The sequence below is a fragment of the Mirounga leonina genome, unplaced genomic scaffold (genome assembly GCF_011800145.1).
Source record: "Mirounga leonina isolate KUSES-001 unplaced genomic scaffold, KU_Mleo_1.0 Mir_151, whole genome shotgun sequence".
Taxonomy (NCBI): domain Eukaryota; kingdom Metazoa; phylum Chordata; class Mammalia; order Carnivora; family Phocidae; genus Mirounga; species Mirounga leonina.
In genome coordinates, this window is record NW_023270377.1 from 36,857,420 (window position 1) to 36,883,549 (window position 26,130).

General features: G+C 38.8%; 1 protein-coding gene across 6 annotated transcripts; it reads right to left on the reverse strand.

Moving 5' to 3' along the window:
- Positions 1-464: 464 nt before the first annotated feature.
- Positions 465-24,933, reverse strand: COQ10B (coenzyme Q10B). Of its 6 annotated transcripts, none has more exons than XM_035007467.1 (5): positions 24,654-24,933; positions 18,258-18,407; positions 8,028-8,220; positions 3,221-3,322; positions 465-1,489 (listed from the first exon to the last, which is right to left on the reverse strand). In XM_035007467.1, the coding sequence occupies exons 1-5, from the start codon at positions 24,773-24,775 to the stop codon at positions 1,358-1,360; spliced, it is 699 nt and encodes a 232-aa protein (XP_034863358.1). In that variant the 5' UTR covers positions 24,776-24,933; the 3' UTR covers positions 465-1,357. The 6 variants fall into 6 exon arrangements, with proteins under 6 accessions (XP_034863358.1, XP_034863356.1, XP_034863361.1 ...); XM_035007465.1 differs by having other exon boundaries at positions 465-1,525; positions 24,654-24,825; XM_035007466.1 differs by having other exon boundaries at positions 1,189-1,525; positions 24,663-24,834.
- Between the last annotated feature and the right edge of the window lie 1,197 nt (positions 24,934-26,130).

Genomic DNA, 26,130 nt, shown 5'->3' on the forward strand with positions numbered 1-26,130 from the left:
TCTCTAATAAATCAACAAAATCTTTAAAAGAAATAAATAAAAGGTAATTATATACAAACTACGGATACTCTGAGGGGATACCTCATTGGTAAGTGGAAAGATACTGCTTCCCCTGTGTGAAGCCCCAACCAGTTGCATGTGAGCAGACTGCAGGAGTCCTTCACCACCGTATAAACCAGCAAGTGGCACACAGCAGGTACTCAAAACAGATTTATTGGAAACATGCTTTTATGCAGGGAGCTAATTACTGAGGTACCTTGTTTATCTGAGGAAACAAACAGCACTCTGACTAGAAAGGTAATGCAAGAGGGTTGTTGTGTATGGAGTGAAAGGAGGGAAGATCAGTATTAATTAAAGGAAGACAATTTTGCCCAGATTTGTTTCATAAAATGCTACAATTAAACTTTACTATGTCTAGTTAAAATACACATGGAAATAATATAGGAGGATTTCAATAACCAAAATAACTGTACAAAAAATAAACAAATTAACTTTATTAAGTTACCACTTCAGTCCTTTGACATTGATTTGTTTATAAAAATATCAGTTTGAAATATATTATTGAAAGTGAGTACACACAATAAATAGAAAATAGGGATGCATGGTACTGGAAACATATCAACCAAATTATCTTCATCCATTACCCACTACTGTAGACAAAATCTGACAAACAATCAGCATTATTGAAAGAGTAGTGAAAGTACCTGGAAGAGGGTTGCAAACTACAAGAGAACTAGCTTAAAGCTCTGGACCACTCACCAAAAAAAATATTCACTGTTTATCTGGGAGTTAATCTCACTATATATGGCACTGAATTTACCTACTACCCATAAGAACAATTTAAAAATAAGGAAAGTAGCCGAGGAAACTTCATTAACAGTATTTTTAAGTCAAAGTTTACTTTAAATATCTGATGATTATCCAAATATCCTAAGCTAAGAGGCAGGGTCCTATGACAATAAGTTATAAATAGTCTGAATTTAATAACTTAAAGGTGATATGGTTAATATAATACATATTATGTGAGTATCTCAACTGACCTCTTTCAAATAAGGTGATAATTAAAAGGCTTAAATTTACAGTTTCAATTTCTGGTAAGAGTGATGTCCATATTCTAGCAATAGTGATGACATCCCATTATCGTAAATATGCTAATATACACATTACTTTGAATTACACTTGATTGAATTCTATATACATGTGGTTCCATATTCCAAGTGCAAATTCTCAATGGTGCAGGCTTATAATCAAATCTGGGTTTAACAAATGCTTTCTGACTTCTGAAAGCAAATGATAAAAGCACTTCCTAAAAGTAAATAAACTAAAGTTACAAGTAAGTGACCAGTTCTTTTTCCCTTTACGTGTGATGAACTTCATGAAGCATTAATTCCCGAGGTATATTTGTTTCTGGACCATACAGCTTACATGCTCTTCTTTCAAAGGCAGCTACCATCTGCTTTACAACTTCATCGAAAAACAGTGTGGCAAGCTGAGAGTGTAGAAGGGAGCGAAATTCAAAAGAAATCTGTAGGAAAAGGTTAATTATTTTAGGAAGATCTTTCTTCTACTCAGTCTCTACTTAGGGTAGTGGTAATCAATTCAAAAGAAATCTGTAGGAAAAGCTTAATTATTTTAGGAAGATCTTTCTTTTACTCAATCTCTACTTACACTGTGAAATGGGCTGCTTGGCCAGTATCTAAGGCAGAGCTGTATGGGTGTACCTAGATGAAATTTTTTAACACCCCTCAGAAGACGGAGACTTAGTTACCACAGTAAGCACATCTACTGCTGACACCGTAAGCTTAAGTAAACAAGACCTGAACTTCATTTCAAGACAAATAATCTGCTTTTATTATTTCTAGTTAAAGAAAACTGGAAAAAAGCTTTACTGAATGAATACCATATTATTCTGGCTTCTTTTTAATGTGCCCCTTTTAGATCTAACCTATCTCTCAAAAGAAAATAAAGAAGGGAACTAATAATCCTTCTGATAGGTATTCCTAGGAGAAGTAGCAGCAGGAAGAGGAGATTGATCACAAAACAGGGTAGGTGCTACAATCTTAAAGTTAACAATGATTTATAACTTCATTTATATCTCCTCAAGATATAAGTCAAGGCAGGTGGTTTGAGAAATAGTATTTTAAGGACCAAATATCCACTAACCTTTAAAACTGCTTTAATTTTCATTTCTTTGGTAATTTTTCATTTTGAAGTAATTTCAAATTTATAAAAAAAAGTTACAAAAATAGTACAAAGATTTCTCATACACCCATCACCCAGATTTCCCCTTTTTAATGTCTTATATAACCACAATGCAATTATTAAAGCCAAGAAATTAAGAGTTAATGCTACTAGATAATAACACTAATATCTAATCTACACAGGCCTTATTCAAATTTCCCCAACGGTTCCATTAATGTCCACTAATTTTTGAATGAAAATAACTCAAGAGCTGAGAACATCAGCATATAGCAATGTAATCAAAATTATGACTATTTCTTGAAATGCAATGCCTGAGTTGCAAATACAGAGAATAACTCATGTATTATCTGTTCAAAGAAAAGCCACAAGTGGCTTTAAGTTTCTATAACCAAGGTGATGTGAGAACAAGGGAATACCATAGTCCCTAGATTTTAAAAACGTATTTTCCCCTTCTGCACTTTACTTCTGCATCATAAATCAATGTGTAGATTTTATTTGGTGTTAATAAACTGTTATTAAGCTCTTAGTGAAGTCATATGTCTTATCTATGGACCTATAAAAATCAGAAAATAGAGAAGGAATGACTAGTCAAGGTTTCAAGAAATAGAAAAAGGGAAAGATTCATTAGTATTCTTTCTTATAAAGTTAGCAGAGAAAAAGCACCCTGAGTGACAGCAGTGAAAAGGGGAACTGACAATCTTAGGGATCCCAGGAGAAAAGAAAATGGCTTATATTGGCAAGAGGTCACTTCCTAGTACCAAACTGAAAATGAGATTTTTTTTATCACCTGTGGTCTGACCTACATATTTTAGAAAAGAAATCTGAGATCTGAGATTTTCTGAATTCAGAAATATGAATTTAAAATTCAGAAATTTGAGATTTTCTGAAAGCATCTTTCAGTAATCACTATGCACATTAAGATTAATTACAGCAGCTGGATTCTAATCAATGGATTATTTCTTCTTTATCAACTTCACCTGATACTTGGAACAAACCAAGGGCTGTATGAGACACTTACTGAAAAATCCAAGGTACAAGTTCTTGGGTAGCCAGGAAGACCTGGGCTAAAACGCCAAACAGTCTCCAAATGATTGAAAAGCCTTCCATCAGTACAGGATGCCTAGAACAAAATGAAAAAACAAGACTGCAGTAAAATACCATTTAGACTATCCAGAATCTACAACTGAGAATTATTTCTTTTTTTAAAATTTAATTTTTAAAGATTTATTTATTTTAGAGAGAGAGAGCAAGAGAGAGCATGGGGGGGAGTGAGGGGTAGAGGGAGAGAGTCTTAAGCAGACTCCGTGCTGAGCATGGGCGACGCAGGGCTCGACCTCATGACCCTGAGATCATGACCTGAGCAGAAAACAAGAGTCGGTCGCTTAACCAACTGAGACACCCAGGCGCCCCGAGGATGATTTCTTTTTTAAAATATGTTTGTAGGTCAGACCACAGGTGATAAAAAAAATCTCATTTTCAGTTTGGTACTAGGAAGTGACCTCTTGCCAACATAAGCCATTTTCTTTTCTCCTGGGATCCCTAAGATTGTCAGTTCCCCTTTTCACTGCTGTCACTCAGGGTGCTTAGAGTTTTCCCCTCCAGCAGCAAAACAGAAAGTGATTTTTCTGGAAGTTTATTTCCAGCCCTGCCATTTATAAGTAATCCTGAACAAGTTAATTCCCTGTACCATATTTCCTTAAATCTATAAAATGAGTATAATACCTATTTTATACCATTACTATGATATGTCGAAAATATTTATAAGGTATCTGGAACAGATCCTAAGTAGGGTTCTAGAATTCTCCTTTCCTACCCAAAGATTTTTCTCTTGTCTTTCACATTTAGTCTTTCCTTCATTCATTATTCTCTATTTCTAAGGGCAACCGTGGTTCTAGTTTTCCTGAGTCTGGCCCTGACCCACGTCCCTGATCCATTGCTTTCTTTAACCTCTAATCTCTTCAGTGCTCATGTTTATTTTATATGTGTATGTACACACTGAAACACAGTAGAAATATTATGTACAGTGCATCTTGATATTTCCCATTCTATATCATTAAAAGAAGGCTGATTGAGACCCACTAAAAGTTGCCTCCTGCAGTGTGAAAAATGGTGGCTGGAATCACAGTCACTAGTAGATTGTCAGGACTGGTTATGACTTCGAAAGAAGTTCAGCTTCTTTACTTACTATCCTAAGATGTTATCTGGGCCTTAGTACTAGAGACAAATGATCTCAAGAAAACATATCACCTTCCCTCAGCAGCAAACCACCTTTTAAATTCTTTTTTTTATTTTTTAATTTTTTTTAAAGATTTTATTTATTTATTTGAGAGAGCGAGAATGAGAGAGAGTACATGAGAGGGGGGAGGGTCAGAGGGAGAAGCAGGCTCCTCGCCGAGCAGGGAGCCCAATGTGGGACTCGATCCCGGGACTCCAGGATCATGACCTGAGCCAAAGGCAGTTGCTTAACCAACTGAGCCACCCAGGCGCCCCACCTTTTAAATTCTTGTTTCAAAGTCAACACCTGGGATGCCTGGGTGGCTCAGTCGGTTAAGCCTCTGCCTTTGGCTCAGGTCATGATCTCAGGGTCCTGGGATCAAGCCCCATGTCAGTCAGGCTCCCTGCTCAGTGCGGAGTTTGCTTCTCCCTTTCCCTCTGCTCCCCCCCTCACTTGTGTACATGTGTGAGTGCTCTCTCTCTCAAATAAATAAAATCTTTTAAACCACCCCCCAAAAAAAGTCAACACCCCCCTCCCCAATTAAGCCTTAAGCTTCCAGCTCTTTTGGCATATCCTGGGGCCAATAAATAATCAAGTCCCTCTACCCTTTTCTCTTTTCTTTTTTTTTTTTAGAGAGTGAGAGCACTCACAAGTGGGCGGGGGAGGGAGCAGTAGGGGGAGCAGGAGAGGCAGAGAGAGAATCCAGGAGCCTCTGTCCCTTTTTTCTTTGATAACTTATTCCTCTTAACAGTTTAGACATCCCTCCCTGAGCGTATACACTACAGATTAGCAAAAAGGACTTGTACAGATAAACTCTTTTCCCCCAAAGTGTACTTTTTCTTCCCCAGCTATTGCCTCCCTAAACACAGAATGCAGGATTAATTCTGACTATATCTGGATCTCTCCACAGATAGTTTAAACTGGAAGCCAAAGAGCTTAAAATATATTTACAGTTGATTCCTCACTTCCTCTTCATCTAAACTCTTTTGAGTCAATTATCAGATGAAAACATGGTAGAATCATTATAAAGAAAATCCAACTGCATCAATACTAAAAAGCATTTACAAAGAAATGCTCTATTTCACATTCATAAAAGAAAATATTTTAGTTGTTAAAATGGAAAACAATGAATGTTTAAAAATGTATTTAGACATGATAAAATAGTAGTCATCAAAATGCTAACTAATAGCTAAATTTAGTCACATTATGCTAAGTCACTGGGGAAAAGTGAAAATTTTCTTCAAAGGGTTTGGTTTTATATATAGTTCAATAAAGACCATCTAATTTTTAAAAGCATCAACAATCTATTATAAATTCTTATTATTTCAGTTACCCAACTTTCAGGTAATATGTTCTACCCTTCTTTACAATCACATAAGAAGCTTATAGGAGGGGTGCCTAGGTGGCTCAATCAGTTAATCATCCGACTCTTGATTTCAGCTCAGGTCATGGTCTCAGGGTCATGAGATTGAGCCCCATATCAGGCTCCACACTGAGAGTGGAGCCTGCTTAAGATTTTCTCTCTCTCAAAAAAAAAAAAAAAAGGCAGCTTATAGGAAATTTAACAGTGAAGGAGAAACAGTTATTGGGAATAATCACTATAATACACCAACTTCTTCTGACTACTTTTTCACAAAATGTGGCAGTGCTGTATTCATACCAATAATCTAGCCCAAGGACCCACAGATTTTTACTGGTATGTTTAGATATTGCTAAAGGTCTCATTCCTAACAGCACAGATACTGACCACGATAGGAGGTATTATGATGATGACCTACAACTGGTTGTTCTGACTGAACTGACCCAGACCATACAAACTATGGCATGTAAAATGTTTGTACTGTGACTCAGGTAGTAAGATTCATGGAACCAATGCCTCTATTAAATCTGCTGAAAACTTTCAAGGGCTTCTGGCCATTACATATTCATGTACAATAGAATTACTGACATGTCACAGGCACATTTGGGGCAAGTAATAATTTGCAGAAAAAAGTCACATGGCTTCTACTGTTCCCTTGGTTTTAATGAGTTGTGTTCTATGCCACATGCTTGTATTAAGTATTAAAATCCAAAATGTGAACCCAGGGACAATTGAAAGCTGAGCATACATAGTTGTGTGTTACTCTCAAATACATCTTCAAACAATAAATTAGCACATTAAGTGAAGCAGCTTATTTTATTGGAAAAACAGCTTTGGGATCTGACATATATGTATGTCAGTATGTATGAATTTGCATAAGGTTCGTAATTTTTCTAATCCTCATAAACTGAGATAGCAATGATCATTTCATACATGTTATTATGAAGATTTTTTCTTTCTTTCTTTTTAAAGATTTACTTATTCATCTGAGAGAGAGAACGCATGTGCACACAGGGGCAGAGGGAGAGAGAGAGAGAAATTCCAAGTAGACGCCACGCTGAACGCGTAACCAGAAGCAGGTTGTTTTTCTTTTTTTTCCCCCAAGAGTTATTTTAGTTAGATGCAGCATAATACATGAAGATTTAAAGTTTTAAGAGACTGAGGTCAGGAAACAGAAAAACATTTAAAGATTATAGAGATACTCACTGGTGTCAGAAAGACTGAACCAGAGTCTTGGCTCTGTAATCTTGGGCAAGTTATCTAACTCTTCTAAGCCTTAATTCGCTCAACTGTAAGATGGAGAATGGTAACATTTGAATCTCAAAGGGCTGTAGCGAAGACTAAATGAATAATTCAAGTAAAGCACTAGAAAGAACTCGATAAATGTTAGCTATTGTAAGAGAGACAGTGCAGAACAGAACTCCAAAACTATGAGACAAACAGGTGGAAACATTCATAATGGCAAAGTCCCGTGAGGCACGGCCTTTTAAGTGGAGTTCAAGTTTGAGAGTAAGATGAGTGTGGACTCCAAGTCTTAGCTTCACTGGACAGTAGACTCTTTCTGGTATGAGAGATGCCACCTCCTACAATGCCTAACAAGGAGCTGACAAAGGCATTTAGCTCTGGCTAATTACCAAGAAATGATATCCTATGGGCATAAAACACAACTAAGCTTTAAGTCTTTGGTCACCAAACTCTAGGAATTCAAAAGAATTCTATGGAATTCTGCCTTTTTTGTGTGTTTAAGCCTGGGTATCTGTCTATACACATGTCCCCTCTTTTGACAAGGATAAGATGATCAATACAATACTTTTAACAGTACCGGGCATTTCAGTACCCACCGCATGGCAGGATGACCTCAACAATGTTTATGTTATCCACATTTGTATCTTTTCTACCTTTCTTCATCCTCTCACTTCCCCTGACTTAACTTCTAAAAAAACTAGCGCAAAAATTAACTTTAAACACTTTTCACTTGTGTGGTCCAATCTTTCCTAAGGGTCAGTAATCCTCAACTGAAGAAAAAGAGAAAAAGCTTCTTATTTACATATTCTAGTCAAATTTCTGTTTGGAAAGAATAATGCTAATATTGTATAAAACAGCAGTTAGGAGACATAAGAAATCATTCATTTTTTCCCCCTCCATCTCTGATTAATTTAGGGAAATACTTTTAAGCTATTATACTTTAAATTATTTGATATAATCAACACTTGGGAAATATTTAAAAACAATGAAAAGCAAAACTATTACCTTTACCAAATGTGGTTTCACCAAGGTTACTACTGATGTGTAGCGCTCCAACACAGGTGGAAACCCAATTTCTAATCGTGTTTTGCAGTATCCGGTTCTCTTTGATATTACATCTGATTTTTTGCACCAAGGAACAAAATGCTTGTAATCCTCCATTCCTGATACCACATCATACATTTCCTGCATAGAATATCTTGAAAAAAACAAAAAAGAGAGAGGTGTTAACTACACCTATTTATAAGGGATATATATACTTTAAATTGAATATAAATAAAGCTAGTGTGTACAAGGCAATAAATCATTTGGTAATTATGCTAAACCACACATTGAAATGAATGACTTCAAAGCAATACAAAAAGATAAAAGGGAGCTAAATATTTGCATAAAGCAGAGGTCATAATTTAGCATACCACAGGTTGAATCTGGCTTACACATGTGGCTTTTGAAATTTTAATTAGCAGCCAGCATTTAAAAATTGAGGGCTTGAGAAAAAAAAAAAAAAACAGGGCACCTGGGTGGCTCAGATGGTTAAGCATCTGCCTTTGGCTCAGATCCTGACCTCAGGGTCCTGGGATAGAGTCCTGCATCGGGCTCCCTGCTCAGTGAGGAATCTGCTTCACCCTCTGCCTCCCCACCCCTCCCCCTGCTCATGTGCTCACTCTCAAATGAATAAATAAAATCTTAAAAAAAGAGAGGAAAAAAACTCAACTGGAAGCAACTTACTTACCAGTTAATAGATGTTAATAAATGCTTAATATAATAAAAATTATTAAAAATTATGATATATCCATACTGTGGAACTCCGTACCAGTTATTTATAAGAATTAGAATCAAATATTTAAAGTTTGTTTATTTATTTATTTATTTTAGTAATCTCCACACCCAAAATGGGGCTCAAACTCATGACCCTGAGATGAAGAATTGCATGCTCTTCTGACTTAGCCAGCCAGGCGCCTCCCACTTTGTTTTTAAGTTTATTTTTTTTAAGAGCAAATATATACTTTAGAGCAAAGAGGTTTACAATATATTCTTATATGAAAAAAACGCTTTACAAAGCAGACAGGATATGGACAATTCTATTATCCATTTAGGAAAAATTATAAATAAATACTGTATTTCTCACTTTTTTTTAAATATTTAAAAAATATTTATTTTTTCCTGAAAGTAATTGTTATATCAACATAATAACTGTAATGAAAATATATTCTAAAAGCCCTAGAAGGACACAGATTAAATAGATTTTTTTTTTAAATATTTTATTTATTTGAGAGAGAGAGAACACGAGCAGAGGGGAGGGGGCAAAGGGAGAGGGACAGAGAGAAGCAGACTGTCCACTCAGCAGGAAAACCAACATGGGGCTTGATCCCAGGATCCCAAGACCATGACCTGAGCTGAAGGCAGATGCTTAACTGACTGAGCCACCCAAGCACTCCAACATCAATAGTTTTTAACTTAAGAAAAAGAAGTAGGAGTAAAAATAGTACATATACTTCTATATTGTTAGATTTTTATACAAGTATGTAGTATTTTTAAAATTTAAAAAAAAAGAAACCATTCTAGAACACAAAGAAAGGAACCTCTCATTCTTTTTATGAGCCACCATAACACCCTGCCAACCTGAACGTGACAAAGAACATAAAAAATAAAACCTGTAGACCAATATCACCTGTGATTACTGAAGCAAAAATTCTAAATATCAGCAAATAAAATCCAGCAATGCATTAAAAAAATTAGCAATCAAATTCAACTCTTTTAAAGATTCATGGATGGCTTAATACTAAGAATTATAACATTATAATCATATTAACCAAAAGAAGAAAAACTGTATAATTCCCTCCATAAATGGTCAAATACCAAAAGCATTCCCATTAGAGTTAGAAATAAGACAAAGATGTTAGTTATTACAGTTATATAACATTGTTTTGGGGAGGAGTACAAGACAGTGGAGGAGTAGGAGACCTTAGTTTCATCTGGTCCCAGGAATTCAGCTAGATAGCTATCAAATCATTCTGAATATCTGTGAACTCAACTGGAGAGCTAAGAAGAGATTAACTGCAACTCTACAAATAGAAAAGCAACCACTTTCTGCAAGGTAGGAGAATGACAAGATGGAAAAAATCACCTCAAAAAAGAGAACAAGAGGCAGTACTGACTGTCAGGGACCTAATCAGTATGGACATAAGTAAGAGGTCAGAACTAGAGTTCAGAATAACAATTATAAAGATACCAGGTGGGCTTGAGAAAAGCATAGAAGACACTAGAGAATCCCTTTCTGGAGAAATAAAAGAACTAAAATCTAACCAAGTCAAAATCAAAAAGGCTATTAATGAGATGCAATAAAAAATGGAGGCTCTAACTGCTAGGATAAATGAGACAAAAGAGAGAATTAGTGATATAGAAGACCAAATGATGGAGAATAAAGAAGCTGAGAAAAAGAGAGAGGAACAATTACTGGATCATGAGGGGAGAATTCGAGAGATAAGTGATACCATTAAGTGAAACAGTTTTAGAATAATTGGGATCCCAGAAGAAGCGGGGGGCAGAAAGTATACTGAAGCAAATTAAAGCAGAGAACTTCACTTATCTGGGGAAGGGAACAGGCATCAAAATCCAGGAGGCACAGAGAGCCCCCCTCAAAATCAGTAAAAACAGGGCAACACCCTGACATCTAATAGTAAAACTTGCAAATCTCAGAGACAAAGAGAAAATCCTGAAAGCAGCATGGGATAAGATCTCTGTAACATACAAGGGTAGAAACATTAGATTGGCAGCAGACCTATCCACAGAAACCTGGCAGGCCAGAAACGACGGGCATGATATATTCAGGGTGCTAAATGAGAAAACTATGCAGCCAAGAATACCTTACCCAGCTAGGATGTCATTCAAAATAGAAGGAAAGATAAAAATCTTCCAGGACAAACATAAACTAAAAGAATTTGTGATCACCAAATCAGCCCTGCAAGAAATATTAAAAGGGATCTTTTAAGCAAAAAGAGAGTCCAAAAGTAACATAGACCAGAAAGGAACAGAGATAATCTACAGAAACAGTGACTTTACAGGTAATACAATGGCACTAAATTCATATCTTTCAGTAGTTACTCTGAAAGTAAATGGGCTAAATGCCCCAATCAAAAGACAAAGGGTATCAGATGGGACAAAAAAGCAAGACCTACTGATATGCTGTATGCAAGAGACTCATTTTAGACCCAAAGACATCTCCAGATTGAAAGTGAAGGGGTGGAAAACCATTTATCATGCTAATGGACATCAAAAGAAAGCTGGGATGGCAATCCTTCTATCAGAAAAATTAGATTTTAAACCAAAGATGGTAATAAGAGATGAGAAAGGACACTATGTCATAATTAAAGGGTCTATCCAATAAGAAGATACAAAAATTGTAAATATTTATGCCCCTAACATTGGAGCAGCCAATTATATAAGCCAATTAATAACAAAATTAAAGAAACACATCAGTAATAACACAATAATAGTAGGGGACTTGAACACACCCCTCACTGCAATGGACAGAACATCTAAGCAGAAGATCAACAAGGAAACAAGGGTTTTGAATGACACTCTGGACCAGATGGACTTCACAGCTACATTCAGAGCATTTCCATCCGAAAGGAATAGAATACACATTCTTCTAAGGTGCACATGGAACATTCTCCAGAACAGATCACATACTGGGTCACAAATCAGGTACCAAAAGACTGGGATCATTCCCTGCATATTTTTGGACCACAATGCTTTGAAACTGGAACTCAATCACAAGAGGAAATTTGGAAATAACTCAAATACAAGGAAGCTAAAGAGCATCCTACTAAGGAATGAATGGTCAACCAGGAAATTAAAGAAGAATTTAAAAAATTCATGGAAACAAATGAAAATAAAAACACAACTGTTCAAAATCTTTGGGATACAGCAAAGGTGGTCCTAGGAGGGAAGTATATAGCAATACAAGCCTTCCTCAAGAAACAAGAAAGGTCTCAAATACACAACCTAAACTTACACCTAAAGGAGCTGGAGAAAGAACAGCAAATAAAGCCTAAACCCAGCAAGAGAAGAGAAATAATATAGATTAGAGAAGAAATCAATGAAATAGAAACCAGGTTCAATAAAACTAGGAGCTGGTCCGTTGAAAAGAATTAATAAGATTGATAAGTGATAAGCCCCTGGCCAGACTTATCAAAAAGAAAAGAGAAAGGGGCGCCTGGGTGGCTCAGTTGGTTAAGCGACTGCCTTCGGCTCAGGTCATGATCCCAGGGTCCTGGGATCGAGTCCCACATCAGGCTCCCGGCTCAGCGGGGAGCCTGCTTCTCCCTCTGACCCTCTCCTCTCTCATGCTGTTTCTCTCTCGCTCGCTCTCCAATAAATAAATAAATAAAATCTTTAAAAAAAAATTAAAAAAAAAAAAAAAAAGAAAAGAGAAAGGACCCAAATATATAAAATCATGAATGAAAGAGGAGATCACAACCAACACCGAAGAAATACAAACAATTATAAGAACATATGATGAGCAACTATATGCCAACAAATTAGGCAACCTAGAAGAAATGGATGCATTCCTAGAGACACATAAACTACCAAAACTGAAACAGGAAGACACAGAAAACCTGAACAGACCCATAACCAGCAAGGAAATTGAAGCAGTAATCAAAAATCTCCCAACAAACAAGAGCCCAGGGCTGGATGGCTTCCCAGGGGAATTCTACCAAACATTTAAAGAAGAATTAATACTGGGGCGCCTGGGTGGCTCAGTCAGTTAAGCATCTGCCTTCGGCTCAGGTCATGATCCCAGGGCCCTGGGTTTGAGTTCCACAGCAGGCTCCTTGCTCAGTGGGGAGCCTGCCTCTCCTTCTTCATCTGCCTGCCGCTCCCCCTGCTTATGCTCTGCTCTCTCTCTCACTCTCTCTCTGTGTCAAATAAATAAATAAAATCTTTAAAAAAAGAATTAATATATTCTTCTGAAGCTGTTTCAAAAAACAGAAATGGAAGGAAAACTTCCCAACAATTTCTATGAGGCCAGTATGACCTTGATCCAAAAACCATACAAAGACCCCACCAAAAAGGGAAATACAGACCAATATCCCTGATGAACATGGATACAAAAATTCTCACCAAGATGCTTGCCAATAGGATCCAACAGTGCATTAAAAGGACTATTAGCCACGACCAAGTGGGATTTATTCCTGGGCTGCAAGCGTGGTTCAACATCCACAAATCAGTCAATGTAATACATTACATTAATAAAAGAAAGGACAATAGGTACAGAAAAAGCATCTGACGAAGTACAGCATCCTTTATTAAAACTCTGCACAGTGCAGGGCTGGAGGGAACATACCTCAATATCATAAAAGCTACATACAAAAAGCCCACAGAGAATATCATTCTCAATGGGGAAAAACTGAGCGCTTTTCCCCTAAAGTCAGGAATACAACAGGGATGTCCACTATCACCACTGTTGTCCAACATAGTACTAGAAGTCCTAGCCTCAGTAATCAGGTAACAAAAAGAAATGAAGGGCATCTGAATCAGTAAAGAAGTCAAACTCTCACTCTTCACAGATGACATGATACTGTGGAAAACCAAAAAGACTCCACCCCAAAATTTCTAGAACTCATACTGGAATTCAACAAAGCGTCAGGATATATAATCAATGCACAGAAATCTGTTGCATTTCTATACATTAACAATGAGACAGAAGAAAGAGAAATTAAGGAGTCGATCCCATTTACAATTGCACCCAAAACCATAAAATACCTAGGAATAAACCTAACCAAAGAAGCAAAGGATCTGTACGCAGAAAACTATAGAATACTCATGAAAGAAACTGAGGAAGACACAAAGAAATGGAAAAACGTTCCATGCTCATGGACTGGAAGAACAAATATTGTGAAGATGTCAATGCTACCTAGAGCAATCTACACATTCAGTGCAATCCCTATCACAATACCATCAACTTTTTTCACAGAGCTGGAATAAATAATCCTAAAATTTATGTGGAATCAGAAAAGACCCCAAACAGCCAAAGGAATGTTGGAAAAAAAAAAAACAAAACCCAAAGCTGGTGGATCACAATGCCAGACTTCAAGCTCTATTACAAAGCTGTAATCATCAAGACAGTATGATACTGGCACAAAAACAGTCACATAGATCAATGGAACAGAAGAGAGAAGCCAGAAATCGACTCTCAACTCTATGGTCAACTAATCTTCCACAAAGCAGGAAAGAATATCCAATGGAAAAAAGACAGTCTCTTCAACAAATGGTGTTGGGAAAATTGGACAGCCACATGCAGAAGAATGAAACTGGACCATTTCCTTACACCACACACAAAAATAGACTCAAAATGGATGAAAGACTTAAATGTGAGACAGGAATCCATCAAAATCCTAGGGAACACAGGCAGCAACGTCTGTGACCTCGGCTGTAGCAACTTCTTGCTAGGCACGTCTCCAAGGCAAGGGAAACAAAGGCAAAAATGAACTATTGGGACTTCATCAAGATATACACACACACACACACACACACACACAAATACATATAATGGAATGAAAGCCATCAAAATGAAATTTTGCCATTTGCAACAACGTGGCTGGAACTAGAGGGTATTATACTGAGCAAAATAAGTCAATCAGAGAAAGACAATTATCATATGATCTCACTAATATGTGGAATTTAAGAAACAACACAGAGAATCACAGAAGAGAGGAAAAAATAAATGAGACGAAATCTGAGAGGGAGACAAACAGTAAGAGACGTTTTTTTTTTTAAGATTTTACTTATATGACAGAGAGAGACACAGCGAGAGAGGGAACACAAGTAGGGGGAGTGGGAGAGGGAGAAGCAGGCTTCCTGCCGAGCAGGGAGCCGGATGCGGGGCTCGATCCCAGGACCCTGGGATCATGACCTGAGCCAAAGGCAGAAGCTTAATGACTGTGCCATCCAGGTGCCCCAAGAGACTCTTAATTATAGGAAACAAACTGAGGGCTGTTCGAGGCGAGGGGAGTGGGGGGATGGTGTAATTGGGTGATGGACATTAAGGAGGGCACATGATGTAATGAGCACTGGTTATCATTTAAGACGGATGAATCACTGACCTGTACCTCTGAAACTAATGGCTCAGTCGTTAAGCGTCTGCCTTCGGCTCAGGTTGTGATCCCAGGGTCCTGGGATCGAGCCCCGCATCGGGCTCCCTGCTCGGCGGGAAGCCTGCTTCTCCCTCTGCCACTCCCCCTGCTTGTGTTCCCTCTCTCACTGTGTCTCTCTCTTCAAATAAATAAATAAAATCTTAAAAAAAAAAAAAAGTTTAAAAAAATGTTAATTAATTGAATTTAAATTTAAAAAATTAAGTAATTCAAGATGAAAACAAAATAAAACATTGTTTTCAAAGTATTATCATGAAATGAGGTCCACAGTAGAGGGGACGGAAAAAAAAAACCCTACCTCCTAAACCTCCTAGGTTTTAGTCGCTTTGAAATAAATGCTAAAATAAGTCCCATGAAGAAGTATGAAATCTTGCAGCCTGGAAGCTGTTATAAAAGTAGTCTACAACAACTAAGAAAGCAGTATGGTACAGTGGTCAAGGGTATGGACTTTGTAGTCAGAAAGGACTACACTCAAATACTAACCCTAAAACTAAGCCACATGACCCAGGGTAGGTTGTTTAACTTCTCAATTTTATTTTCTTCATCCATAACTGAAAAGTACCTCTACAGGGTTCTTTTGAGGGTTAAGTGAAATAGTTTTGGCATAGTGCACAATGCTTAATAAGCAATTAATAAACGGGCTCCTGGATGGCTCAGTTGGTTAAGCATCTGACTTCGGCTCAGGTCATGATCTCAGGGTCCTGGGATGGAGCCCAAATTAGGCTCCTCACTCAGCGGGGAGTCTGCTTGTCCCTCTGCCCCTCCCCTGCTTGTGTGCGTGCTGTCTCTCTCTCTCAAATAAATTTAAAAAATCTTTAATTAAAAAAAAAGCACTTAATGGGGCGCCTGGGTGGCTCAGTCGTTAAACGTCTGCCTTCAGCTCAGGTCATGATCCCAGGGTCCTAGGATCGAGCCCCGCATCGGGCTCCCTGCTCCGCGGGTAGCCTGCTTCTCCCTCTCCCCCTCCCCCTGCTTGTGTTCCCTCTCTCACTTCGTCTCTCTCTGTCAAATAAATAAATATTAAAAAAAAAAAAGCACTTAATAAATAGTAGCTAATATTATGTGTTTATGTCAAATACGGGGGAAAAAGATAAGATGATCACTGGATAAGACCAATTTGTAATAAAAAGAATTCCAGCATGAGAAAGACTAAGGAAGTAAGTAACAATAAGTAAATATGGTGGAAAAATAATCTTAGGAATCATGCATGACACTTAATGTACATTATCTCCATGAGCTTCAGTTTCCTCATCTCTAAAATGGGAATAACAACACCTAGTTTCCATGGCTACTGTGAGAATTAAACGAAACTATAAATATAAAGGACCCAGTAATACCTGTCAAATGACAGGTACACAGTAAAAAAAAGATATTGGTAGTGATTCAAAAGTAAAAGACTGGGCGTCTGGGTGGCTCAGTCATTAAGCATCTGCCTTTGGCTCAGGTCATGATCCCTGGGTCCTGGGACTGAGCCCCGCATCCAGTTCCCTGCTTGGTGGGAAGCCTGCTTCTCCCTCTCCCACTCCCCCTGCTTGTGTTCCCTCTCTCACTGTCTCTCTCTCTCTCTCTGTCAAATAAATAAATAAAATCTTTAAAAAAAAAAAAAAAGTAAAACAGACCAATTCACTATTTATCTTTTCATTGCCATTTCTCTTTTTGACAGATACCAGCTCTGGCAAAGACATCTACCTGTCCAATTATTTAGGCTCTCTTTACATGGTGCTATTGCTGGGAAGAAGCTGCCCACCCGGAGGCTACTATTCCCAATTCCCCTCTTGCATTTAGATGGGATTACATGACAAGTTCTTGCCAATAATCCCTTCCAGACCAATATGGTTTAGAATCAAGTATATCTTCTTAAAAGACTAAGGAATTACAAAAGGCACAAGTTTAGATGGAGCTTAGGTTCCTAAACTGCTGCCCGTGGATGGGGAATACCCACTTGAACTTTACATAAGAAAGAAATAAACTTGGGGGTTTTACCTGTATAGCTGCTAGCATTACCTTAACCAATACAGTGATTTAGCCAGTAATAAAGGTAATTTTAGTGACAAAAGCTGAGTCTGCTGAAAGTCCTTTACTACAGAAAAATCAGAATGGAAAAAGCAACTGAAAAAATTATTGAAATGCACTTTTACAAGAATTCATGTAATACTTAATGGCCTGTTGAGAATTAAGATCCCCTTGTAGAAATTCCCATATGAACAGATGCTGTATTTCTGGTTTAGCAGAACTGCAGTCTCTCTATTCTCTTCTATATATACCCCTAGATCAGGGGCCAAACCTGGCCCAAAGCCTGGTTCTGTAAATAAAGTTTTATTAGCACACAGTCACACCCATTTATTACATACTGTCCACAGCAATATGTTGTTTGGGCTACAATTACAATGACAGAGTTGAGTAGCTGCTACAGAGACAGTATGGTCCACAAAACCTAACATATATACTATCTGGTCCTTTACAGAAAAAGTTTGCCAACCTACACTCCAGGTGGTAGGAGCCTCTTAGCACATCTGTATGTTACTTATCTATGTATGTCTATATGTGAGGGAGCTATTTAAACATATTGGTGTGGGGGCACCTGGGTGGCTCAGTCATTAAGCGTCTGCCTTTGGCTCAGGTCATGATCCCAGGGTCCTGGGATCGAGCCCCACATCGGTCTCCCTGCTCGGCGGGAAGCCTGCTTCTCCCTCTCCCGCTCCCCCTGCTTGTGTTCCCTCTCTCGCTGTATCTCTGTCAAATAAATAAATAAAATCTTTAAAAATAAATAAATAAATAAACATATTGGGCCCAACATATCACTAATGTTGCCACTATAGAAACAAACAGTGTACAAAAATGTAGGTCTAAACAGTTCAATTATTTCCTTTACACATCAAGGTTTAAATCTATCCTATAAAGTTACCATATAATTATGTTCATTCAACAAATATTTATAAAACAGCAAAAGCTGTGGAAAGGCCAATCTAGAAAGATTAAAGCATATTCTGTAAGAAGAAAAATCCAGAAAAAAAGTCATGAATACTCTACAGAAAATTGTGAACATACTCTTTTAGCAGAACTATTATTATATACAAACCCTATAATTCTCCTCTCTGAATATTCTTTTCTTTTGTTTATTAATGGTGCAGCAATTCTGAAGAAGGTTCTTGCATATATCTCCTTAGGCAAAACTGAGGTATGTAGTGGAAGAGTTCTGCTCATCAGTATACCACAGGAAGCTAAATATCTAAAAAGACAAAAAGTACTTGATTTAGCGTAGCACTGAAAATTAAAAGGAAACACAAATTATAGATTGTAAAATACTATCACACATTATTTTTTTTAATGTAAACTCTACACCCAACATGGGGCTCGAACTCATGATCCCAAGATCAAGAGTTACATGCTCCACCAACTGAGCCAGCCTGGCACCCCAGTAACTATCACACTTTAGAAGGCTTTGCAACTTTAGACTATTCCTGAAAATACACACACACACACACACACAGACACAGTTGTGCACACATGCATGCATAGGCACATGGAAAAAAATAAGCTTCTTAAGTACCATAAAGAAAACTAAAAATAACAGTTTATAGTTAGGGTTAGAAATTTCTGGCACAAATGGTGTCTTTCCCAGAAAGTTGGCTTTCAGTCTATAGTCACATATTACAACATATTCTTCCCATACACTTGCTAGAATATTCATCATCTATTTTCTTTCTTTCTTTCTTTTTTTAAGTAAACTCTACCCCCAATGTGGGGCTCGAACTCATAACCCTGAGACCAAGAGTCACATGCTCTACTGACTGAGCCAGCCAAGAACCCTTCATCATCTATTTTTTTTTTTTTAAAGATTTTATTCATTTATTCATGAGAGACAGAGAGAGAGGGAGGGAAGCAGAGGCAGAAGAGAAGCAGGCTCCCTGCAGAGCAGGGACCCCTGATGTGGGACTCGATCCCAGGACCCTGAGATCATGACCTGAGCCGAAGGCAGACGCTTAACGACTGAGCCACCCAGGCGCCCATCATCTATTTTCTAACTCATCTATCCAGGTTGTCTTCCCAGCTGGATCCACAGATGCTCCTTAATTCTTGATCTACTCTGAGACTTCACATTGGAAATCTAGTGGCCCTGTTAGAACTGCTGCTCTGAATGACATATCAGATAAAGAGCTAATATCCAAAATCTATAAAGAACTTATCAAACTCAACACCCAAAGAACAAATAATCCAATCCAGAAATGGGCAGAAGACATGAACAGACATTTTTCCAAACAAAGAAGACATCCAAATGGCCAACAGACACATGAAAAAGTGCTCAACATCACTCAGCATCAGGGAAATCCAAATCAAAACCTTAATGAGATACCACCTCACACCAGTCAGAATGGCTAAAATTAACAAGTCAGGAAATGACAAATGTTGGCGGGGATGTGGAGAAAGGGGAACCCTCCTACACTGTTGGTGGGAATGCAAACTGGTGCAGCCACTCTGGAAAACAATATGGAGGTTCCTCAAAAATTTGAAAATAGAGCTACCCTACAACCCAACAATTGCACTACCGGGCGTTTACCCCAAAGATACAAATGTAGTGATCCAAAGGGGTATGTGTACCCCAATGTTTATAGCAGCAATGTCCACAATAGCCAAACTATGGAAAGAGCCAAGATGTCCATCAACAGATGAATGGATAAAGAAGATGTGATATATATATATATATATATATATATATATATACACACATACATACATACACACAATGGAATATTATGCAGCCATCAAAAAAAATAACAAAATCTTGCCATTTGCAACAACGTGGATGGAACTAGAGGGTATTATGCTAAGCAAAATAAGTCAATCAGAGAAAGACCAGTATCATATGATCTCATTGATATGAAGAATTCTTAATCTCAGGAAACAAACTGAGGGTTGCTGGAGTGGTGGGGGTGGGAGGGATGGGGTGGCTGGGTGATAGACATTGGGGAGGGTATGTGCTGAGCACTGTGAATTGTGTAAGACTAATGAATCACAGACCTGTACCTCTGAAACAAATAATACATTATATGTTAAAAAAAAAAAAAAAAGAAGAAGATAGCAGGAAGGGAAAAATGAAGAGGGGGAATCAGAGGGGGAGACAAACCATGAGAGACTATGGACTCTGAGAAACAAACTGAAGGTTTTAGACGGGAAGGGGTGAGGGGATGGGTTAGCCCGGTGATGGGTATTAAGGAGGGCACATATTGCATGGAGCACTGGGTGTTATATGCAAACAATGAATCATGGAACACTACATCAAAATAATAATGTAATGTATGATGACTAACGTAACATAATAAAATAAAATAAAATAAAAAAAGAACTGTTGCTCTGTTCTCCTTTCCCTTCCAATCTCCATTTCAATGCACATATGTAAAAACACATGTCAAGGAAATTAGAATGTTACTGGTTTTGGGTACTTCTAAATATAGATGCCTGATATACTTTTATTCATCTGAGTATTTTTTCCTTTCCCTAGTAAGATTATTGCATAACTATTTCATACTATTCATATATTAGTTCACATACTTATTGAGCTTTTGTTCTGTGCTAGGCACTAGGGATATAATGGTAAAAATAAACTTTATGAGGATTACTTTGTAGTTGAGGATCAAAAAAAGTGCTAAGAAAGAAATGGGGGTGGAGACATGTAATTGGGAGCTCCTTTAGTTAGGGCAGTCTAGGAAGTCCTCTGAGGTTATATTTCAGCTGAAACATAATGGAAGAAGTTAGCCATGTAAAGAGAGAAATGGGTATGTATGTACATAAAAAATGTGTGTGTGTACATACAGTGTACATATATGGAAGGAGGCGAGGTAGATGGGGGGCATTCCAGGTAGTAGGGAAAGACCTTGGCAGTATCGAGAGACTGAGAAAGACTAACAGTGTAGCAGCAGTATAGCAAGCCAGGAGAGTACCATGAAATAATGTTAGATGGGTTGGAGCTGGATCATGCTGGGAATTATTAACCAGGATAAAGCAATTTGGAATTTATCCGCAGTGAGAAGCTGCTGAAGAATTCAAAGCAAAAGAGTGCTATTTCATTAAATCAAATCTTCAAATTATTTTTTTAAACAGTATTTTTTTAAAAGATTTTATTTATTTATTAGAGAGAGTGTGTGCACTGGAGGGGCAGAGGGAGAATCCTGAAGCAGATTCCCTGCTGAGGGTAGAGCCCAAGGTGGGACTTGATCCCAGGACCCTGAGATCATAACCTGAGCCAAAATCAAGAATCAGCGGCTCATCAATTAAGCCACCCAGGTGCCCCCAAATTATTTTTTAAATATTTCTTATTTTTTGTTTTTTAAAACAGTTTGGGGGTTGGGAGGGAATCGCTGCGGCTCCCCCCCCCCCAACTCCTGTCCCCCTCGCGGGTCACCAACTGCCACTGGTGCCCAGGTATGGGCCGACCCTACAGCTCCATCCATTTTCAGGGCTAGTTAATTTGGCAGGTGAGCTGTTACACACTCCTTAGCGGACCCAAATTATTTCTTAAAAGGGGAATGGATGGCCTGGTCAAATCTCCTTATGTCCTACATAAAATCTGCTTTATGAAATAGGATTTACATATAAACAAAATTTCTTTAAGGACACAGACACCCTACAGTTTGGCCGGGGTGGAAGAGACAATCAAGTCAAACAAAGAATGGTTGAAGAAATTGGGAATATTCAGCCAGAAGATAGGGATGATACCTGAGGATATGGTTCCAAAATGTAAGACAAAAGTCCAATTGGATGGAGACAAATTTGGGCTCCATAATACAAGAAAGAACTTTTGAACAATTAACATTCTTTATAAAAATTAGATGGGCTTCTTCCAGAGTCAATGAAATAGAGGTCAATGAAAATGGTTAAGCTAAATGCTGCACAACTATTAAATAAAATGTAAAGGAAAAGAATAAAACATATGAACTGTATGGATGAACTTACTGGCCCCTTTAAGACTTTAGGATATTTATGTATCCAGCTCTAAATAACACTTCAAAAAAATGAACAATGGGGAAAATATAGTAAAACAAGATAGCTTTCAGAATTCTAGGTTTTCTAGGCTATAACAAGTAGTATTTGATTTTATAATGATGATAACAGCATATTTTAAAGATATCTATGATATTCTTTTTTAGTCAAAAGAGATTTTAGATAGATTCATCTTCTAGAGAGAAAAATTTGTTCCTATTTTAGATAGATTCATCTCCTAGAGAGAATAAAAGTGTTCCCAAAAATCTTTAAAAATATGATTTGTTATGTGCATCTTATTTTAAAGGCAGAGATAATATTAAAATAAGCCCACTGTGAATTTTCTTTAGAGTTAACCTATAGAGTTTGCTTAGAAGTTGGATTATACTAATAAAAAGGAATGAGTTACTCTGCTAAATGAAGCAGAACAGCAGAAATAAAAAATTAGGCAGTTAATTTAGCTTCCTTTAGAAAGTCACATAACATAATTTAGGATCTCTGTTAATTGTATTGATCACAAAAACCAAATCTGGTGTACAAAATACCTAATCACGTTTCCCTTCTAAAACATACTTTGTTATAACAGTTTTACCTATTTCCCCACTTTTTGTATAGTTACCTTATTACCTATTATTGGAAGCCAATTATGTGACAAATATTGAGCACACCCAATAATTTTCTGATAAGTCAGTATCAGAAAAGGCAGCATCTCTGAAAACCTTTATTTAAAAAAGCTAAGACCGGGTGCCTGGGTGGCTCAGTTGGTTAAGCGACTGCCTTCAGCTCAGGTCATGATCCTGGAGTCCCTGGATCGAGTCCCGCATCGGGCTCCCTGCTCGGCAGGGAGTCTGCTTCTCCCTCTGACCCTCCTCCCTCTCATGCTCTCTGTCTCTCATTCTCTCTGTCTCAAATAAATAAATAAAATCTTAAAAAAAAAAAAAAAAAAAAAGAAAAAAGCTAAGACCGTTGCTTCTGAAGAGGTGAACTGGTTGACTAGGAAACTTACTTTTCACTGTCATGGTTTTGAATTTTGTACCAAGTTTATGTAATACCATCGCCCCAACCTCCCCTTCTTCCTGCCCAAAAAAACCCCCACAAAAAAACCCTTACACAATCTGATTACAATCATAAAGGAAATAGCTGTGTTTAGAGCAAGCTAATAGTTTTCCTGATGAGTTCCCATACTATGGTTAAAAGCACTGGACAGCACATCTAGTTTCACACATTATCAAGAATAATATAATATCTTCAACTGCAATGAGGAGCCATACAGTCATATGTATTGTTAAACCATGAAATTAAAACTGAATCAGATGAAGGACAGCTTTTTGTCACTAACTTTCCAATACTACATCTCAAATACTCTACTATAATAAAGGCCAGAACGTATGTTAGTGCTTCTGCCTAAAAATGAGCTCATAAACTTCCTCCCTTTTCATTATTATAAACAATAAATATTTGTCTTGGAATTTACGCCTTAATTTGATCATTAAAACAATCTTATTTTTTTCTTAGAAGTAACAGTTTGGTTTATTTGCAAGCCAACATTTTATAAGGGTAACACAAACAGATCTAAAGCATGATAGACTATGTTCTGCTTAGAAGTCCTCTTTCAGGTTGTTTCCTTCAGCAGGACTAAACGATATGAGAATATTTTATTTCTATTTCAACCACTATTTCTCTAAAAGGATTTAGAGTTGGTTGTTTTGGGTAACTGAAAAATTCTTCATTAAATCTAAATTCCTGGAGTTCAACATTTGTGCTTTCTCCCTTCATTTTGTACTGTTTACAACTGAATACATTTTAAACACTATAATTTTCGAGCATACTTTATTACAAAGTCATTAGTAAAAAGAAACTCAGTGGTCGAAGTATGTAATCATTCCTGTCTCCGCCTCCACCCACCAAAAAGGAACCAACCAGGTAATCGAAGACTGGTTCAAGGTTACAGGACCTCTAAGTGACAGTCGAGTGGAAAAAAATCGTATTGGCTACGTTTAGTTTTGCAAGCACCAAAGGGCGGAGTCAAAGACCCCCTACCCCAAACTGGGAAAGGACTTCGGGCCAGCAGGCACGCTGGGGGAACAGAAGAGGGCTCACCGCCGGGCCACAAACTCCCACAGCCCGGCAGCCAGCAACTCTTGGGCCGCAAAGTTAAAACTTCCCGAGAGCAGCAACAGCAGCAGGCCGTAGGGGAGGAGACCGGAAGAACCCCAAGTTACCGGTTGTCGAGTTGCTTTATCAGTGGCTCCTAAAGTCGCTCGGCCGAGGATTCACCACCTCTCGCGAGGGTAGCGAGCCACTAACCCGACGAGCCTCCCGCCCGGGGTGACGTGCGCAAAGCCCAAGTACCTCAAATGCCGATCTCAGGACTTTGTCTCTTTAGAGACGCGGAAATGCATCCGGTCCGGCTCCGCCTCACCCCAAAATTCCTCGGGCCCTCCACTCGGCAAGCCCAGGCCGAAAGCTACCCCCGTCGTAGCGCCCCTGTTATTACCTGACGTACCGCGCAGCTCCCTGAGCCGGAGCCGGGGTTCCGGCCGCTGCCGTCGACTTTGGACGGCATCCCGAAACCACCTTTCTTAGAGCCCTCTGACCGGTCCGAGCTGCCATGATCATCTCACTAATGCCGGTCGCCACCTCCGGGACCAGGCCCACGGCACCGCCCTCCTGCGGCCCGCGGAGCCACCCGGCTCCGGCGCCTTCCAGCCAATCGGCGGGCCCCTTGAGCCACCAGACACGCCCCCTCTTCCCACCCTGAAAGCGCAAAGCTGACGCAAGCTCCCACTGCTCGTAAGGCCTACTGTAAACGCTTTCGTCATCCTACCGGCCAATCAGGGAGCTCAGGGCCTCCCGGACACACCCCTCTGCATGGCCGGCCTCTAGTTCCCGCCGCGCGCTCAGGAGCTTTTTACATGAGACTCACGGGGACCGCTCTCCCCACCTCCCGCGCTGGAACTCTTCCCCGGATTCGCCAACCGCCACCGTTCTCTTGGGTGCTGTTTGAGGTCGCGAGGCTCGGCACGTGAGCCCAGGGGTGGGAGGGAGCTCGAGGTTCTGGGTGTTAATTACGTAACTGTCCAAACCAGTGAGTGCTGAGCCGGACCGCCATCGCTACTGGCTGCGAAGTCTGGCCGTCGGACTCTTGCTGTTTAATGATTGTCAAACACAGGACCGGCTGTGCTTTCCCCAGGAGATTGTTGCGAGGGTAACATAAGGTCATGTCCTTGGGGAACAGACTCATTCTATTTGCCTTCCTCTTGTGTGGCCGACATTTTAATTGGTGTTCGTGGATAGTGTGGGTTTCCCATAGTCCAGACAAACCAGACAACTTTGCTTTAATTTACCCATTTCAGGAATCAAGTCATCAAATCCTGACATCCTTTTCTCCTCCGTTTGTTCCCAGGTCCTTATTTAACCTTTGTACGTTTTCTGTAAACTGGATAGCAGTACTACCTACTGAATATAGTTTTGAAGAGTCAATGAGATGGTTGATTAAATATAGCCAACAAATATTGGGCACTTGTTATAGAAAAAAAAATAAAGCAGGGTAATGAGGTGGAGAGGGGTAAGGTAGGGTGCTATTCTGTACAGGGTGGTCAGGTGGGCCTCTGAGGAGGTGATACTGAACAAAGGCCTAAATGAAGTGAGGAATTATGTATTTGCGGGGGAAGTAACTTCCGGTGGAATACCAAGCGCAAAGGCTCCAAACAGAAACAATTTTACCCTGTTTTATGAAGAGCAAGGTATTTGAATCACAGTGAGTGAGGAGGAGAGGGGTAGGAAATGAGGTCAGAGGTAGTGAGGACTTTATCATAGTGCCTGGGAGGCCATGGTACCAACATTGGATTTTATTCTAAGTGTGAAGGGAAGTCATGCAAGTTTAGAGGTCAGAATAGTGACTTGATCTAATTTACATTCACAGAAATATTCTAGCTGCTGTGTATATGTATGATTATTTGGGGGGGGTGATG

Coding starts and splice junctions, on each gene's coding strand:
- COQ10B (XM_035007465.1), bottom strand. CDS start 24,775: ATGATCATGGCAGCTCGGACCGGTCAGAGGGCTCTAAGAAAGGTGGTT. Junction 18,408..24,653: donor GGAGCTGCGCGGTACGTCAG/GTAATAACAGGG, acceptor TTGTCTTTTTAG/ATATTTAGCTTCCTGTGGTA. Junction 8,221..18,257: donor TCAGAGAGGAGAATTATAGG/GTTTGTATATAA, acceptor GTTTTTTTCAAG/ATATTCTATGCAGGAAATGT.